The 17,340-nt window shown below is 45.8% G+C and overlaps 1 protein-coding gene across 6 annotated transcripts in view; it reads right to left on the reverse strand.

The window, feature by feature from the left end:
- The window catches only part of LOC147622649 (DNA-directed RNA polymerase V subunit 1-like), an 82,526-nt gene that overhangs the window by 20,525 nt on the left and 44,661 nt on the right, over window positions 1–17,340 (reverse strand). For all 6 annotated transcript variants that reach the window (XR_015269467.1, XR_015269468.1, XM_086822191.1 and 3 more), the window contains exons 3-8: window positions 15,239–15,371; window positions 15,006–15,121; window positions 14,515–14,694; window positions 13,237–13,464; window positions 13,031–13,114; window positions 12,732–12,911 (exon numbers count right to left, since the gene is read on the reverse strand). Coding sequence is in view for 4 of the 6 variants with exons in the window: in XM_086822191.1 (XP_086678317.1) it covers window positions 12,732–12,911; window positions 13,031–13,114; window positions 13,237–13,464; window positions 14,515–14,694; window positions 15,006–15,121; window positions 15,239–15,371 (921 nt within the window). In the remaining 2 variants the exon portion in view is untranslated. The remainder of the gene's footprint in view (window positions 1–12,731; window positions 12,912–13,030; window positions 13,115–13,236; window positions 13,465–14,514; window positions 14,695–15,005; window positions 15,122–15,238; window positions 15,372–17,340) is intronic.

Here is a 17,340-nt window from a genome sequence, read left to right on the forward strand (position 1 = left end):
GCAAGTTGCGAGGCCAAGATGGATCTATCGTTTCAGAACCCCCCATGTGAGAGCCATAACCATAGATTTCTTCAGATCCCTTCTCTCGGGTGCCCCCATATCCTCACACGTGGTGGATGTGCGAGAGCGGTTCTGGCGGCATACGAGAGAGGTGGTTTCCCCCAATCTCCGGACTTTCCTATTGACTCCCTTCAGAGCTGAGGAGCTGGCAAAGGCCTTGATAGCACCTCCTAGGGGCAAATGCCCGGGCGCGAGCAGGCTTCCAGTCTCCTTATTTCTTCGTCATTGGGATCTCATGGAAGGTGGCCTTAGAGCAACCTTCAACGAGATGATGTCTACATGTGCCACGCCAGAGAGGCTATCAGAGGGTTTCATCCACTTGATTCCGAAAGTGGGTGGTGACTGATGGGAGATTTGGCAATGGAGACCATCACCCTCCTCGGGACTGCTTACAAGATTTTGGCCAAGGCCATCAGCCGAAGACTACAACCTGACCTCCCCGACTTGATTCATGATACTCAAACAGGTTTTGTTCAGGATTGGAGCATTCTCGATAACATCTTCACTTTTTGGGAGGCGACTCCTTCAGCCAAGATGCACCAGAGTAGGATCTCACTGTGCTCCTACTGGATTTTGAGAAAGCCTACGACAGAGCTGATTCGCGATTTTTGGAGCCGACAATGTGCCGGATGGGATTTTTGGCGGAGTGGATCCGTGGTGTTTTATTTTCCATTCCATGATGAGATATGCCATGGACATTACTGTATCACTTGGGTCTCATAGGCCCATTGGGTCTTTAGTAGAGGCTTAATCTCTCTCTCTCTCTCTCTCTCTCTCTCTCTCTCTCTCTCTCTTTATGGAGTGCAGATATGGGGACCTTCAGTGGGCCATCACAGCGCAGGCGGGTGGAGAGGTATGGAGAGGCCTTTGGTATCTATGATTGCTAGGCTTATTAGAGCCAAGGCTGTGGTACCTCATGAGATTATTCGAGCAGAGCTGGCGGCTGCCCCTCTGGTGATTGAGGCTCTTACGAGATCAGTCTCCTACATACATGGCTTGTGGGATCTCCCCCGAGATAGATATGCACGCCTCGCCCTGGAGTCCTCCCGACAGTTAGCTTTACAGGGAGACACGGCTTGTTGGTATGGACAAATGACATCTTGGTTCCAGGCACATGGTTTTAGCATGGACAGATTGCCTCCCTTCCAGTATTCTCTGGAGGCACCCTCTCTCACTCTTACACGGACAGAGATTACCAGACTCATCCGTCAGGATTTAGTTCAGCTGGACATTAGGAGGACATGGATACAGCCGACTGAGGAGCTGGGCACGAAGATGGCTTTCTACAGAGAGCATTTTCTTCAGCTCACAGCAGATGGTTTACCCAGTTACATGGATGTACACTTGTCTCATTCAGTACGATGTGCTATTGGTCAGATTCGCACATCCTCACACCAGCTTGAGATTGAGATTGGCCGATATAGAGGTATACCAGCTGAGGCCAGGATATGCCGAGTATGCCATGGGGAGCCAGAGACAGAGCTGCATTATATATGCCATTGTACTGCATACTATGAGATACGTGGTCGTTTCCACTGTTTATTCAGAGAAGGTTTTGGACCACTTTCCAGAGTCATGGGGTACCAGGACCATAGGTGTTTGGGATTGTTCTTGCTTGAGCTGCGGAGACATAGAGATAGCCTGCTTAGGCACACAGAGAGCCAGACTCAGAGGCACATTACAGACTTCTTTAGTCCGGCCATCACTGCGCCAGATGGACCACAGCAGCAGCAGGACATGGATACCGCCCACACCAGGGGTACACTGATTGATCATGCGATTGAGCTTGGGTGGTCCAGACGCCCACGACTACGGAGGAGGGCATCCCAGCATAGACGGAGGTTGCAGCGGCAGATTCGGATTATTCTTGCGAGGCATGCGGGACACCCAGTCAAGGTGCTGACCACAGAGGATATTGAGGAGATCCGCCAGTGTCCGATGCGGCACATATTATGAGATGGAGGCACCTCCATAGTGTACCTTCCAGTTCCAGTTTCATTTTCTAGGTGCCAGTAGTATCATCTTTATTTTTCATTTTCTGGGTTTTTTTATCCAGACATTGTATCAGATCCACCATGATGTAACTTTTGGTCTCATAGGTCATTATGGCCTTTTGAAGACGTTAATATAACATTTCATTTCATTTCTCTCTCTCTCTCTCAGATTTGGCCAGTTCTTGCTAGAGACATAGCACCACAGAGAGACACTGCTACGGACTCATACCACAGGGAGAGGTGGGCGACAGCTCCAGCTCACTGATTTCTTCCAGAGATCTATCCCAGTGCCTATTCTGACACAGGAGGGGGGTTACACTTCAACCTCCGAGCCAGACGGAGACCGAGAGCACCAAGCTACCAGACTACATCAGAGGGAGGTCACAGAGATACGGGCTCGACATCAACACCATATCCAGGAGCGGCTAGCTCACTTACACTCACACCCGGAGATCATGCTCCGAGGTATTTTTGCCTCGCCATCGCCTATGTATCACATATTACACCCCCATTATGGTACTGGTTGGAGCTAGACAGATCTGCATTGCATTCTTGTATACCCTGCGCATATAGGTTGCATACTGAGCCTCTAGCAGTAGTGCTCCATCCACCCCACTAGCTCAGTACTTTCATAGTTTACTTCATGTTCATTTTGTCCTTTTTTTTCTCGACAGCCAGAAGACATTGACAATTGTACATTGATTTGTCTCATAGGTCGAGTTCGGCCTCTAGTAGACGTTAATACAGCTTTCTCTCTCTCTCTTTTTTTTTTCGTGAAATGGTGTTTTATATTATATGTAAAAAATGTACATCAGCCACATGGCTCACACAGAACCTATGGCCCCAAAAACCCCCACAAAAGATCCTCTAAAGGATCATGACTATGCAAACCTGTACACTAATAAGAAAGCCTCCTAGCCAAATAAGCATCCAAAATAACAGCATCAAAGATGAGCCAGCCGAGCCGCCGTAGACCATAACGAAATAACATCTGCATCCACTAGCTGGGCTGAGAGAAGAGAAGAAAACTGCCAAAGCAGCAAACCGCGGATACGTAGAATGTGCCCATGTATTCCAGACAAGGAATCAAAGATGAACCCATTCCGTGTAGTCCAAATATGCCAAAGTCCTGTCCATCTAAGGAAATGGAATATCACAAGGTGATTGTCCGAAGTAATGACTTGAGGACAAATCCCAAATATCCACTGATAAGCCGAAACAGTAGACCTCTCTACTGCCTCCCAAACGCGAGAGACAAAAGACCAAATCTGACGGGCCACTAGACAACTCATGAACAGATGCATAACTGTTTCAGTGCATGTCGTGCAGAAGAAGCAAGAGGCCAATGTAATTTTACGACGACTGAGCTAATCCCGTGTAGGTAACCCTCCCACCAACATCCTCCAAATGAAAACCTTACCTTGGTAAGGGAGTTTAGACTGCCAACCATGCATAAGAGTTTTCTGCCACCATGATTTAAACTTGTGCAATCCCCACACCTTATTGGCCTTGGCTGAAACCCAATCTTTCTCTGATACGAGCTTATGATAGACCTCGTTAGCTGAAAGTGATATCAAGTCACCAGATTTACATAGTGCCCAATCAAGCCAAGGCTGATCTGCAGATGGCCGAGGTAATGGAGTAAAAGGCTCAACTGCATGCATGATGTCAACCCATAGTGGCTGAAATGTCCGAGGAACCTTTAAGTGCTGCCGAATACGACGAAACGAATATGGCCTGTCACGACCAGGTATCACAGCATCTCGGATTCTAACCAAGCCTAACCTGACCATGCGGTTGAGTCGTATGCGTGAAGCATCTCTGTCTGGCCAAACAATGACACGCGACTCCACAAATGTTTCGAGCTGCAAAGAGTTCAAAAGTAGTCCTTCATGACCAGGATCCCACCGAGCCAATAGTAGAACTTCATGCCAAGAAAGGAGAATATGCGATAAAATGTGAGATGAGCAAATACGGACAGGATGAGCCGCATTCACAATGTCCCACCATGAAGCCTGCACACATGTCCGTCCATGTGACAATCCCTCCAACTCAATCAAGTCACAAGCCATGAATACCCAAGGCTGCTCCTGCAAACACATATCCTGAAAAAGCGCCCACCTACGCGCCACCATATGCAAGCGGACATCCAGTAAAGCAGTCCCACCCATTCTTTTGGGCGTTGTAATGTGATTCCAAGCTATCCATGTTTGACCCATAATATTTCCTTGCCTCTTCCACAGCATAAACTGAATGGGAGCAACCAAACGGAGAAGAGATTTGTGCGTCCAAGGTAGCAAAGGCAAAAAATAGCAAATCATGCTAAGCATAATAACCTGAGCTACCTTAACCCTCACGTGCATAGGCCACCCTTGAGCTTTCCAATACACAAATTTATCCGAGATCCGAGCAGAAATCCAAGCAAGAAGCGCTTGGGGGTCCACATCCACACCCACCGAATATCCAAGATGACGAACAATGTCTCCTGTATGCACCACACGGCCTTGCCACCCTAATGCCTCAAGATCAAATTCCGTGCATACAATGAGGGCTGATTTTGTTGAATTTATTTTCAGCCCAGAAGCCAATGCAAAATTATTCCAAGCTTCCATTGCTCGATCTATATTGGCTTTTTCGGCCCTCAGAAACATAAAAGTGTCATCCGCAAGGGCTTGAGCAACCAATTGCTTGCCATGAGGGAGATGCAAACCAACCACTTCACCATGCGATGCCATAGCATCTAGGCGATGAGTGGCAATGGCAAAGAAAAGAGGGCTAAGAGGACAGCCCTACCGGAGACAACGGGTGAGAGAAATACCATCCGAAAGTCCTCCATTGAGCATAATCCGCGTGATAGAGCCAGAGCCAAGAAAATGCACCAAATTAGCCATTTTGGGACCAAAGCCCATGGCTGTCATTAACTGAGAAAGGAAAGACCATCTGACATGATCAAAAGCTTTTTCAAGATCCAGCTGCACCATCACAATCTCTTGCTTCTTTGTCTTGGCATAATCCACTCCAATTTGAACATTAAGAATATTATGCAAAATATTCCTGCCATGCACAAATCCATATTGATATGGATGAATAAGAGTAGGAAGCACCTTCTACAAACGATTGGCAAAAATCTTTGTAAAGATTTTATACATAATACCCATAAGTGAGATCAGGCGCCATCGAGCCAAAGAAGTAGGCGAAGGGACTTTGGGCAACAAACGAAGTATGCCCAACTTCCAATCGGCAAGCATATATCCCTCATTCCAAACCCTTTAACAAATAAGCGCCAAAGGCTCTACAAGCTGATCAGCATATTTTCGAAAAAACTCATTTGTCAAACCATCCCAACCAGGGCTCTTTCCCATGGGAAGTTTGGAGAGAACAGCTTCCACTTCCCCTTGAGTAACAGGAGCATCAAGCTGAACCGCCACATCAGGGTCAACTTAATATCGTACTTCAGCAAACAATGACTCCCTTGCAGCCAGGACAGCCGGCGAGAAATCCTCTCGAGGAAAAAGCAAATCTTCATAAAACCTAATGCAATGCTGAATAACCTCAGAAGGTTGAGTAACAAGGTTGCCTTGGGCATCCATCAACCTAACAATATTCTCACACATATGTTTTTGATGCAACTTATCATATAAGCGATGAGATTGACAGTTAGCATCCCGCAAAGCATCAAGACGTGCAAGTAGTTTAAAACGAACATATTGTGCTTCCTGCACCCTAGATAGCTCCTTTTTCAGCCATTCTATGGCATCCACAACTTCAGCATCCATAGAGTCAGTAAACATGAACGCCTGCAAGCCCTTTAAAAGCGACTCAAGAAGAGCCACATGCTATTTTTGTATAGAGGCATTAGCACGACCATAATGCCGCGCTAATTTCCGAGTGTTGTTAAGGAACACTGGCAAAGCATGATAATCAGCCATGGACACTCTTGTGGAGAAATGTCGTATCAACTGACGCATATAAACATCAAAAACTTCATGCTCCAAAAAATTGTGATTTAAGCGCAAAGGCAAGCGTCCCAACAAGCCTTTATATGCATCCACAGGATGATAGACCATTTCAAACACAAGCGGCCAATGATCGGAGAAAACCTGTTGCTGATCAACCATCATAGTAAGAACCTTTGGCAAAAAGAGATCTTGATGTAAAATATACATCCTATCCAATCTAGCATAAGTGCCCCGAAATTGTTGTGAGGCATAAGTGTAACCCCTGTCATCTGGATGCAACCAAGACCACATGTCTTGTTTTAGCGACCTTGCTGCAAAAGCTTCCCATGCCATTCTCTCCGGGCCATCCATTACAGAATGAGGCGACGTGGCTTGCTCCCTGGAGACACACATATTAAAGTCTCCCATCACAAAGCCAGGATGAGAGATTGAAAGAGCACACAAGTCATTCCACAGCAAACGGCGTGCACGAGCATTATTTGGAGCATACACCCCTAACAACCATAAAGGCGTATCATCCCAAACAATCTGTATCACTAGAAATCTTCCATGAACATCTTGAACCACAAGAGAAGGCTGAAACTACGAACGAACAGCAAACATAACACCTGACTGCGAAGCAGGATGTCCGCTGTAGAAAACATGAAACCCCTTATATACATAGGCTTTGCCAGCCAACTTGTGCTGCTTATGTTCAACTGCACACAAAACATCCCAATCATGACAAAAAATTGTACGCCAAAGCTTGAACTGCTTTTGGCGCGAAGAAATACCCTTTACATTCCATTGTACAATTTTCATAAGCCTTCCCAGAAAAGGAATCAACAAGGCCGTGTACTAGGCCCAGGACAATCTGCCAAATCACGAACCTTTTGAAGCATTGCATTTTTAGACATGGTATTTGTGATCTCAGACTGCCCTTGGAGTTCTCGACCACGTGCCGAAGGGTAATGACCATCCCATGGCGAGATGACCTCACCCTTCGAACCAAACACGAGAGGCAATTGTTGTTGTGCTTCTTTTGTTAGGCGACTTCTAATAGGATAGCGTTCTACTCTATCCACCCCAAGAGCCCCTGTACGCTGAGAAAGTTGGCCTCCCGGCCTCTCAATCCTGGTCTGTTGCTGGGCACTTGAACCCAAAGGGCGACGAGCATATGTATGTAAGGGCCCTGATGAGTACGCAAAGGCCCCCGCCAAATAGCATCTGAGAAATCCCCCCGCGGGGCAACAACTCATGTCTTTTTACCACGTACTTCCATCCATGGCTGCTCAACCTCATTCTGAACATCCACATGTACATCCATGTGCTGGGCATCATGTAAAGGAGCATCATGCTCATCTTCCACGGGCAACTGGAAGGAGTCCTCTAACAATCAACTTGCCCAACAAGGTGCGGCTCTGAATAGCGGAGTCAATGATGACTAGGCCCCCTCTGTGTCGCGTCTGAATGATCACTCTCTAGACCACCTTGGCCCGGGAAGGCCTCCCATCACTGCTGGCCCACAAGAAGTTCCGGATCAACCGATGTACCTGACCAATGCATGCTCGAGAGAAGGCCCAACAAGAAGTAATGCAACACATGGTGGCAAGAAGGGCCTGGTTCGCCACCACCACTCAACCAACTAGGGAGAGCCTCACAAAACTCCAATACAAAAGCTTCTTCCGAATGCTCAGAAAAAGAGGAGCGAGCTGTTGCTCTAGGCCCCACGTCTCCGCATAGGTATATTACTGTGTCATCTGCAAACTCTGAGTCCAACAGCTCCTCTTGACTACGGAGGGGTAGACGTAATCCCTAGAGCCCTGTCTCCTGAGAGCTGAGAGAAAATTGCTCATGGCATCAGCAACGAATAGGTGTTGTTTCAAGACTTTACACAACCTCTCACAGTCAGGTTCTCATTTAGGGAGCTCGAGGTGACAGATTCCCCCTTTCTCGCTCTGTTCGGTAGGGCTGTCCACTAAGCTTTCTCAAAGTCTAGGAAGAGCACAATGAGGTCCTGCTGCCACATCCTAGCCGAAGCTGTCACCTCCCAGAAAATGAAGATATTGTCCACAATGCTCTGATCCTAAACAAAACCTGTCTGAGTGTCACGGAACAAGTCAGGGAGGAAAGGCTGAAGTCTCCTACTGATGGCCTGTGAGGGGTCTCCACTCCCAGATCTCCAATCTGTCACCGGCCTCCTTGGGAATCAAGTGTTTCAAACCCTCTGAAACCCTCTCTGGCATGGCACCTGTGATCATAATCTCATTGAAGGCTGCTCGAAGGCTGCCTTCTATGAGGTCCCAGTGGCGAAGAGAAAAGGAACCTAGAAGCCCGTTTGCCCCCGGGCATAGGGAGAGCCATCAATGCCTCCACCAACTCTTTTGCTATGAAGGGAGTCGATAAGAAGGTCCGGAGAGCAAGGGGAACCACCTCTCTCATGTGCCGCCAGACCCTCTCTCGCGCGTGAGGAGGGATCGGAAAAAATTAGTGGCAATGTCTCTCACATGGAGGGGGGTCAAAAACAATACATCCATCCTGGCCACGCAACCTACGAATACCATCTCTCTGCCTATGGGGGCCTGCAATCTCAAAGAGTCCCCCATGACTCTCTCTCCGGCCTGGGTCCAAAAGGAAGCTCTAGCATGATACCTATAGGACACCCCCCTCTCCTCAATAGATCTGATCTCCGTGCATGGCAACAAGCTAACTCTCAATGCACGGGCTATCAGGGGAACTCTCCTGAAGACGCCTCCTCATGCTCCTCTCCTGCTCCAAAATACCTCCAATTTGCTCTGTGCCACCTACTGCAAAAATCTGCTGATCTCACCAAGGCCACATCCAAGGTGCACACGGCAGAACCTGAGATAAAATCCAGTCCCGCCCATATTTCCCATAACAGATCTCAAGGTCCTGTATAAAGTTGTTCGGAATCCTGGTGCTCGCACGCCTGCCTGCCTGCCTCCAGGGGTCCTTTTAGGATAGAATAACCAGAGCATGATCAGAGAAAGTGGTGCCCACCAAGATGCCGATCATGCACCCGCGACCGCAAGCCCACTCATCCACATAGAATCTATCAAATCGAGAGAGGTTGGGACCAGTGCTCCTCCTATCGGACCGCGAGAAGCACAAACTCCCGGGGCTACGCCCAAACTCTGATAGATGCCAACGGTCCTCTCTCCTAAGAGCCAAGATCAACTCCTCCCATGCAAAGTACTTTGTGCCTGGGACTGTAGCCATGCATCATCCGAGTCTATCCTCTGCTAACTCGATCATGTTAAAGTCTCCACCCATGCACCAAAAGTCGGCCTGAGGAAGGGCCTGACGGACTGTACTTCAAAAGATAGCTCTACCTATTGCGGCATTTGACGCATAAACATTGAGGAAGCCCACGTAGTCCTCTCCAATCCTAATGGTAACCCACTGCGCTTGCCCAGAGACTAACACCTGTGCCTGCCACCGCCGGCAAGAGTTGCTTGCTGACAAAAATACAAACGCCTCCTTGCGTCCCCAAGAGGCCAAAAGAGGGAGACCAAAAAGTGTGGCTCCTGCCTCGTAAAATCTTCCTGCAACAACAACGGGTACGCTCCTCGAAAAGATGGTGCTCCTAGAGGAAAAGAATGTCGATGGGTCCCCCAAATATAGCTATGTGAAGCTCTCCTCTGAGGACGCCCCACCTCTGAAAGCACTAAGGCCCCCCTAAACCCTGAATGTTCCATGAGGCTATCTGCATATCAATCTCTATGGGAGGCGGAACTATCGGAACTGCCTTCCACTCCAAGAGTCTTGGGCGTGGGTTTTGGTGGGGAGTAATTGCAATCGGTCCTAGAACGAAGACGCGCCAAATGGACGCGGATCCTGTCCTCCATGTGTCGCCACTCTATCGGAACGCAAGAGTAGGCATGCTCTGAACTCCATCGATCACAATGAAGGTATCTGTAAGAGGGGGGGGGGTACTGCCACTAAGATATGAAGGAACACAAAAAGCAGCACCTCCAGGATGGAGGACACCACCTCCCCGTCCTCATCTCTATGGCTTGAGCCTCCCAGCTCCATCCAAGCCAGGGGCCAAAGATGGGTTAGCACATCGGTGATACACAGATCATGAAGATGGTGTGAGAGCTCTATTGCCAGCCTCTGGATGGCAACAGCCACCGACTTCGAATCCCACTCTGTCCCCGAGGCTGCAGCCTGCACTCAAGGGAAGGAGAAGATCATCACGCCACTCTCTAGCGTAGAATGTCTCGAATGATGAAACTCCACACACATCCAAATGGGAGCCACCGTCTCCTCAAAAATATCAGTTCCTTCTACCAGAAGACATTGGAAGAAACTGTACTCCACAGGCAAGATCCCGGGGACCCACGTGGGAACTCTGGAGGGAGAACCCTCACCGGGGACGCGACGATGGTCATCTCTCTACCAGCTCCAACAATCGATGAATCAAATGGCGGACAGAGCTCACCGTTTGTCTCCGCTCCGGGTCGGGCGTTGCTGGAGGGTGGCGGAAGTGCCCTGGAGAGGCAGAGAGTGCGAGCTAGGAGGAAAAGGATGGAGCAAGGGGGACTACTGCGGGAAGAGTCAGAGGCGAGGATGGAGGATGAGGAGAGGCAGGGGGGAGAAGAGGGAGAGAGAAGCGCCTCGGAGTAATCCATCAAAGAGGGAGGGTGTTGGGAGGGGCTTGCCTGTTAGAATTTATGCATCTCAGTGTATTTCGGTTGTACCATTTATTGGGCATTTTATCTATTTTCTCCTCTATTTATGAGTCATGAGCTGGTCGGCCTGGTCTAGAGCAGTCTGTTAAGTGCACATACTCACTATATAAGGAGGCCCCCATTTCTCACTAATTCATCCAATCCCTTGCACAAGTTCAACATTCTCTTGCTGGCCAATTGCCATTGTAAAGCTTCAAGCTAATATAAAAGTTAAAGAAGCAAGAAAGAATGGCAAATAGGCAATATACAGAGGAGGACAAGCAATCATTAAAGAATTCCGTACCCCACCCCCCTCAAGAGCAAATCCATCCATGGATGAAATATAGCTATTTTTATTTTGAACCTCAATTTCGAACCAGATGCAATAGAACCCATTGTAATTTAAACTCTTAAGAGTCTTAAGAGTTCATTTTGAGTTATTTTTTTTCAGTTTTATGCCTCTTTGGCATCGATACCCAGAGTGGAATGTAAATGGATGTACCTGATCTGTCCCATAGGTCGGATTCGGCCTCCCGTGGACGTTAATATAACTTTCTTTCTTTCTTTCTTTCTCTCTACTCTCTCTCGTCTTGTTTATGCTTCCGCCTATGCATTCTCCAACATGGTATCACTCACTTAGGTTCAGGCTGCTACATTTTCTGCAAATCTGCCCGCCATCTCCTTCTTTGCTTTGCATTTTTGCTTCCATAGCCTCTCCCGGCTACAAATCAATGATTCCAGTGGCTGCGTTTTTTTCTACCTTGCTGCGTTTTCTGGTCGAGCCACCCTCTTGCTGTCGGTCAGCCCTTCTTGGCTGCATTTTGTTCTACAGAGGCAAGTTGTGGTGTTGTGGCTGCAAATTTTGCTCCGGCAACAGTTGTTGGTGAGCTTCTTGCATGTGAAGTTGCCACACAAGTGGCTGTACATCTCCTCCCCCCCCCCCCCCCGCCCCCCACGAGCCCCTGCCCTTCCGGTAGGAGGTTCCCAGTGCTGCTGTCCAGCCTCCTTCGCTCTCAGTTTTGAGAGGGGGCTGATTGGTTCTGGAGCCTCACTTCATTGGAAAGCACTTGAGAGAAGTCTTTGAGAGCTGAGATCTGTGTTTCTTGTTGCTCTGGATATGGCTCCCCTTGTAAGAACAAGGATGACAAGTTCAAAGGACCCAACTATGCCCATTGGAAGCTTCAAATGCAGATCTAGTTCATCCACAAGGGTTTGTGGGATATTGTTCAAGGCACGGAGAGGAAGCCCGAGCATCCTCAGAACTGTAGGAAGTGGACTCAGGATCAAGAGGATGAATTTGTTGCGGAATTACGAGACTGGGAGAATCGGGATTCGAAGGCGCATTCCGTGCTTGTGCGGACGAGAAAGATAGCCATGGAATCCTCCTGAGGGGTGAAGACTAGAAGGGACCGAGGCTTGCTAAAAGAGAAATATCCAAGAACAAAGAATCTACCTGACAGAGCAGAGGGAAAAGGCAAGATGGGACCAAGAAGGAAACGCGGAAAGGAGAGGGGGGGAATGGGAGGAGTGGGGGGGGAGAGGGAGGGGCACAGAAGAAATGGGGCTGCGAAGGGCTCAGGCAACGGCGGGGGGTGGCAGCACAGTTCGAGGGAGCAGCTCGCAGATCAACGCATGATTGTTAACCAGTTTCCTATGGTTACTCATAAGAAGTTGATCTAATGAGTGTTTGAAGGGTCTTGATCTTCATGTCGAGAAGAAAACAGGACATAATGAGCTCAGCAGCGAGTCTTTGGAGCTCGATCTGGTTAAGAAAACAGGCTCTGCTTTGATCTCAGATATGAGTGAGTGCGTTGGCATTACCATCCATCTTTATATCCCCCCCCCCCTCCAAAAAAAATTAAATTAAATTAAATTAAAATTAAAATTAAAAAAGCTGTTATGTTAGAATGAGGAATTGAGACTCTGCGTGCGAGCCAGCACTCAATCCATCACTGATACAGCCACCGGCTCTACTTTTTTGGGCCATTGATAATCTGCGTCTACACAAAAATTGACTGAATTAGAATGGGTTTCGGTTAACACACCTCAGAAGGTAACAAGTACTGTTTTCCAGAGTCAAAGTCCTCAACTTTTTTCCCAAGGAGCTTCAAATAATCCCAAGGTAAAGCATCATCCTCATCAAACTCTAAGTAGATTTTCTCAACCACATTGCTATTCTGAACATTCCGCTCCAGCTTCACATGGAGTTTTGGATAAGATCCTTGCTGAAAAATCAGAATGTTGTAAGTTTCTAAAGAGAAAAAAGCATGATATTGTTGTGGAAGAACACTATACTTATTTGTATTTAAAAGATCAAGTAAAAAAATTCCTAAAAGAGGCCTACCTTGCAGTACTTGCAGATACTTTTCCCGGCAGCCTGCACACCTGCCCCATCTTTTCCCTTCCTTTTGTTTATATCAAACTTTTTCTGGTTGAAAATCCAGATGAAAACAAACAGTAAGAAAGTTTCTGGTAATCAATATTCAAAGCTGTGAAATATCACCCTACATTAAATGTAAGCTGAAAAAAAAAAAAAACTTCGTTTCTCACCTGTGAAGGAGTTTCTTTGAGTTTTCTTGAGGCTGCACCATGTCTATAGCTGTGTTTGCCTTTACTACTTTTTGTATCAAAACACTGATCTTTGTCCAGAATAATATTATTTGAATGGGGCGCATCATCATCCTCATCATCACTTGTCAAATCAATGACCATTTTCTTGGTGTTTTTTGAGCGCTCCCCACCATCCAAGAATATTGTGGTGTTACTTTCTTCCAGCTCCTGGAACAAAAATCCAGTTAACCACCCTTGCCAACTCCAAGCAGCAGTCCTTTAACGACACAATACAGAAATCTTTTTCCATACAGCATATCAATGTTACATCAACAGTAACTTCAAATTGTTCTTTTAAAAATATTGGTGATTTGCTATCTTGACCCCACATCGATGAGCATCACATTTAGAGTCAATGTTTTAGACAAATCTTGAGCCCAACACACTCATTCAAACCTAAGTTTGACTTCCGAATGCTTTGTGCACCTTAGAGCAGCTGGATTTATATTTTACACCTCGATTTGATGCTACACACAAAATTTCCTAGATTAATGCTTTAGCCAAATCTTAAGTCCTTTTTAACAGAGACCAACAACCCTAGAACACCTCTTTGGTTTGAAGAAACCGGTAGCAGAGGATTCTAATGTCTCCACGATACGACGATGTCGGGTGTGACTTCGGGTGTGACTTCATGATTTCAGGCACAATAGTCTAGCTGCTACCCTCAAGTTCATAATGAGCCCAACACATAAGAGATAAAGGCAAGAAAAGGATTGAGGCAGGTCTTAGCTAGCCTATCAAATGGTGAGTTTGAGAAGTCTGGGACGCGCATAGCGTTCAGGTTTTTTCAACACAAAGATCACATTTTTTTCTTGCAAGCACCCTCTTAAAATGAATAGTCGTAAATTCAAAATTGCAAACAAAACACCAAAAAATCCATAAAATGACAAAATATAAGCATGATTTTGAGGAGATTCCTCAAATAATTGTGTCGAAGGACTATATTTTTTTAAAGGGCACAAAAAAGAGGCATTTTTAGAGAACACGACATAATGTTTTACACGAATATGCAGTAAGGAACTGTCAAAAGATTCATTCTAACAATCTCACAACTGACCTAATCTCACCACCAGCATCATTCACATGTTCTTTGAAAATTTTAGGTTTGGAAAGTATATGATAGTGACCCAAAATATGTTCACCACACGAATAGTAACCAAACAACAAACACCATGTATTTAATGTGATACCTACAATTAGTATGTCCAACCATTTTACCTGCTTGGGCCTAGAGAGCACTTCTGAACAGCTTGCTTGAGAGAGAGAAGAAGAAAACTTGTTTTCCCCGTTTGCAGGACAAAGTTTTCCTTTGTCTACTGTAACTTTGTCATCAAAATTCGTGGCAGTAAACCCACCAATCATTTCTTCAAGTGTCTCAATCTCTCTTGATTTCTTTTTCTGCAAGAACAGCATGTCATTTAAAGAAACAAACAGAATAGAAAAGAAGCACGTGTACTCTCATGAAATATGAATGAAGTGTGTTCTTCTTATAATAGATAAATCTCCATGCACATGGCACATGCTGTTGCTGATACCTGTGCATGTGCATAGCACATATGCTGTGTTGTATGAATTAGTGTGTACCTAGCACACTCATATGATCTGTTGTAGCAACTAGCATGTGCAATGTGCATCACAAATTTTCTGTATTGATATATCTTGCTGTCAAAAGGATAAGTTACATTGCACATTTTATAAGAGAAATTTACCCTGATATCCTTCAAGGAAAGGCAACTCAAGCACAATTTGTCCAAGATCTTCACAATTTCAGACACATAATTGGGATGATAAACAGCAGTTGGAAGCACAAGATGTCCAAAATGTCCTGAAATTCAAACAATGTGCCATAACAGTTGGCTCTATGCCCTCATGCATAAAACCTGGTTGGTAGAATTGATAGTCATCTCAAGTGCTCAACTTGAGTAAGCACAAATCACCATACCTTCACATTTCTGAGATACTGTCTCTCCACAGGATTTACATTCAGACTCAGCATTAGGCAAACCAAGCCTGCTGTCTGTGAGTACACTCTTAATCTCAGATTCACCCCTCTTATTATAAACTGATATTTGCATCTGCAAAAACAGGATCCAATACTAACCTGTGAGCAGTCACTAACCACTCAAACATCGTAATTAACAGATGATTATCTTTCAAGAAAGAAGTTTTAAAACATGCCATCTTCCACAAGGGAGCCAATGGCGGCATTTCGAGATATAGAGAAGTTCAAATTACTTTTTACTATGTAAGGACTTGGTTTATGTGTGAACAAACCGATGTTTCAGATGCTGAGTATTGGAAGGAGAAAATGTTGCTGCTGTGCAACATATACATCTTTCACACTTTCTTTTTGGGAGAAAATGAGACTTCTATTAAGTATGAACAGATCCATACAAAATCACAGCCAACGGATAGAAGAAACATCATTCAGAATGCAAAGAGTACGCAGCCAATCTGGGATACATTGATGCCATGGAAGTTGACATTGAGTAGATGAAAAGAAAAACCCCCTAGTCCCACTCCCTCATATAAGTAGGGCGCTTGGCTTCTTTCTATGCTATTTGCCATCCTAATCCTGTCATTTCTGACTGGCACATTGTCAATTTGCCAGTCTCTCCCCCAACCCCTCCTCCAATCATCAAAAGGTTCTGGACAGCGCCCACATTTTTCCCTCACTGGCTGAGAGCTGCTATATTTTGCTTACCACACTCTCTCACCGCTTATTCTTTGGTGCCAATGCCCATTTTTCTTTCTCAACCCCACACTTGAGTATTTAATTTCCTCTCTTTGTTGGATTATCTGGTTTGGGTCTTCACATTCTTGGAGGCTTGGCAGCATAACCAATGTTTAACTAATCCTTCCATCTTCAAACAGTTGGAAAAGACCATTGATCTTTATTGGGAAATTTAGAAAACCTGGCTATACACCTAAAGTTTGGCTGTATTATCAATATCCTGAAATTGCCGACAAAATGATGCTCGGTTGCCAAAGGTCACTACCATGTAGTAATTTGACCATTTCGGGTCACCAAACCTTGTTTATTGGGCATACAAAAGTATTAACTTTTTTAATATAAAGGAGGTTATAATGTATAAACTCCGTTAGGGGCTCAGGTGATGCGTAGAGCAGCTCCATAAATTGATCTGCATTTTTCTTTGGTTAGGGTTTGATAGTTCTCATGACTCTACAACTATCACAAATCTCCTAATTGGTAGCATGTATACATGTTAATCCTGGATTATGATATGTCACGTGCACACCCAGAAGGTGTACAGGTGACATGGCATTCTTAGCACTCATAAGCATTAAGCAGAGCATTAAGTAAAGGCATTCAAGTATTAAGCAGGGCATTTAAGCATTAATCTATGTATAGCAGTGTTTGGGCTTTTACAGCACCTACAACAGGTACATAAGACATTCAAGGCATTTAGAGCATGTAGCCCATCAATTCAAGGCACAGGGAACCAGCCGACAGCAGCAACCAAAGCATTTATGAGTCGTGAAGGTTTGTTTCAGATAGCCTACAGCAGCTTAGAGCATTTAATGAAGTCGCGCAGATATTTATAGCTGGCCGCCAATAATATAGGCCAACCAGCAGCATATAAGCCATATTAATAGAAATTGCATCCATTCAGTGAAGGGCATCTCATATCTGGCATCTCAGCGTTTCCTTCCCAGGGAGCAAGGGGAAGTCAGCAGATCATCCTCATCATTCAGCATCATAAACAGCATATTCAGCATACACATAGAAGAAAGCATTTAGTTCATATCCTGCCTCCTACATAGAGGAAAGCCAACATCTTAAGGGTGGACCTCAGGATTGGAGAAGGTAACATTCATCATCATCAGCATTCAGCATATATCTCTCTTTCCTGATATGTGTACATGTTTATCTTGGATTGATGTCCTTGAAACTTTGGCCTTGGGCATGTGTATGAAATTTGAATCACACGGTGTCGTGCCATGGCACGTCTATGATGTGAAACCGTGCATGTGAGTTCATCAAATACACATCCAGATGCATGGGGTTAAGTGCCATGACGA

This window comes from Cibotium barometz, chromosome 28, assembly GCF_041138505.1.
Source record: "Cibotium barometz isolate CiBa-2024 chromosome 28, ASM4113850v1, whole genome shotgun sequence".
Lineage (NCBI taxonomy): Eukaryota > Viridiplantae > Streptophyta > Polypodiopsida > Cyatheales > Cibotiaceae > Cibotium > Cibotium barometz.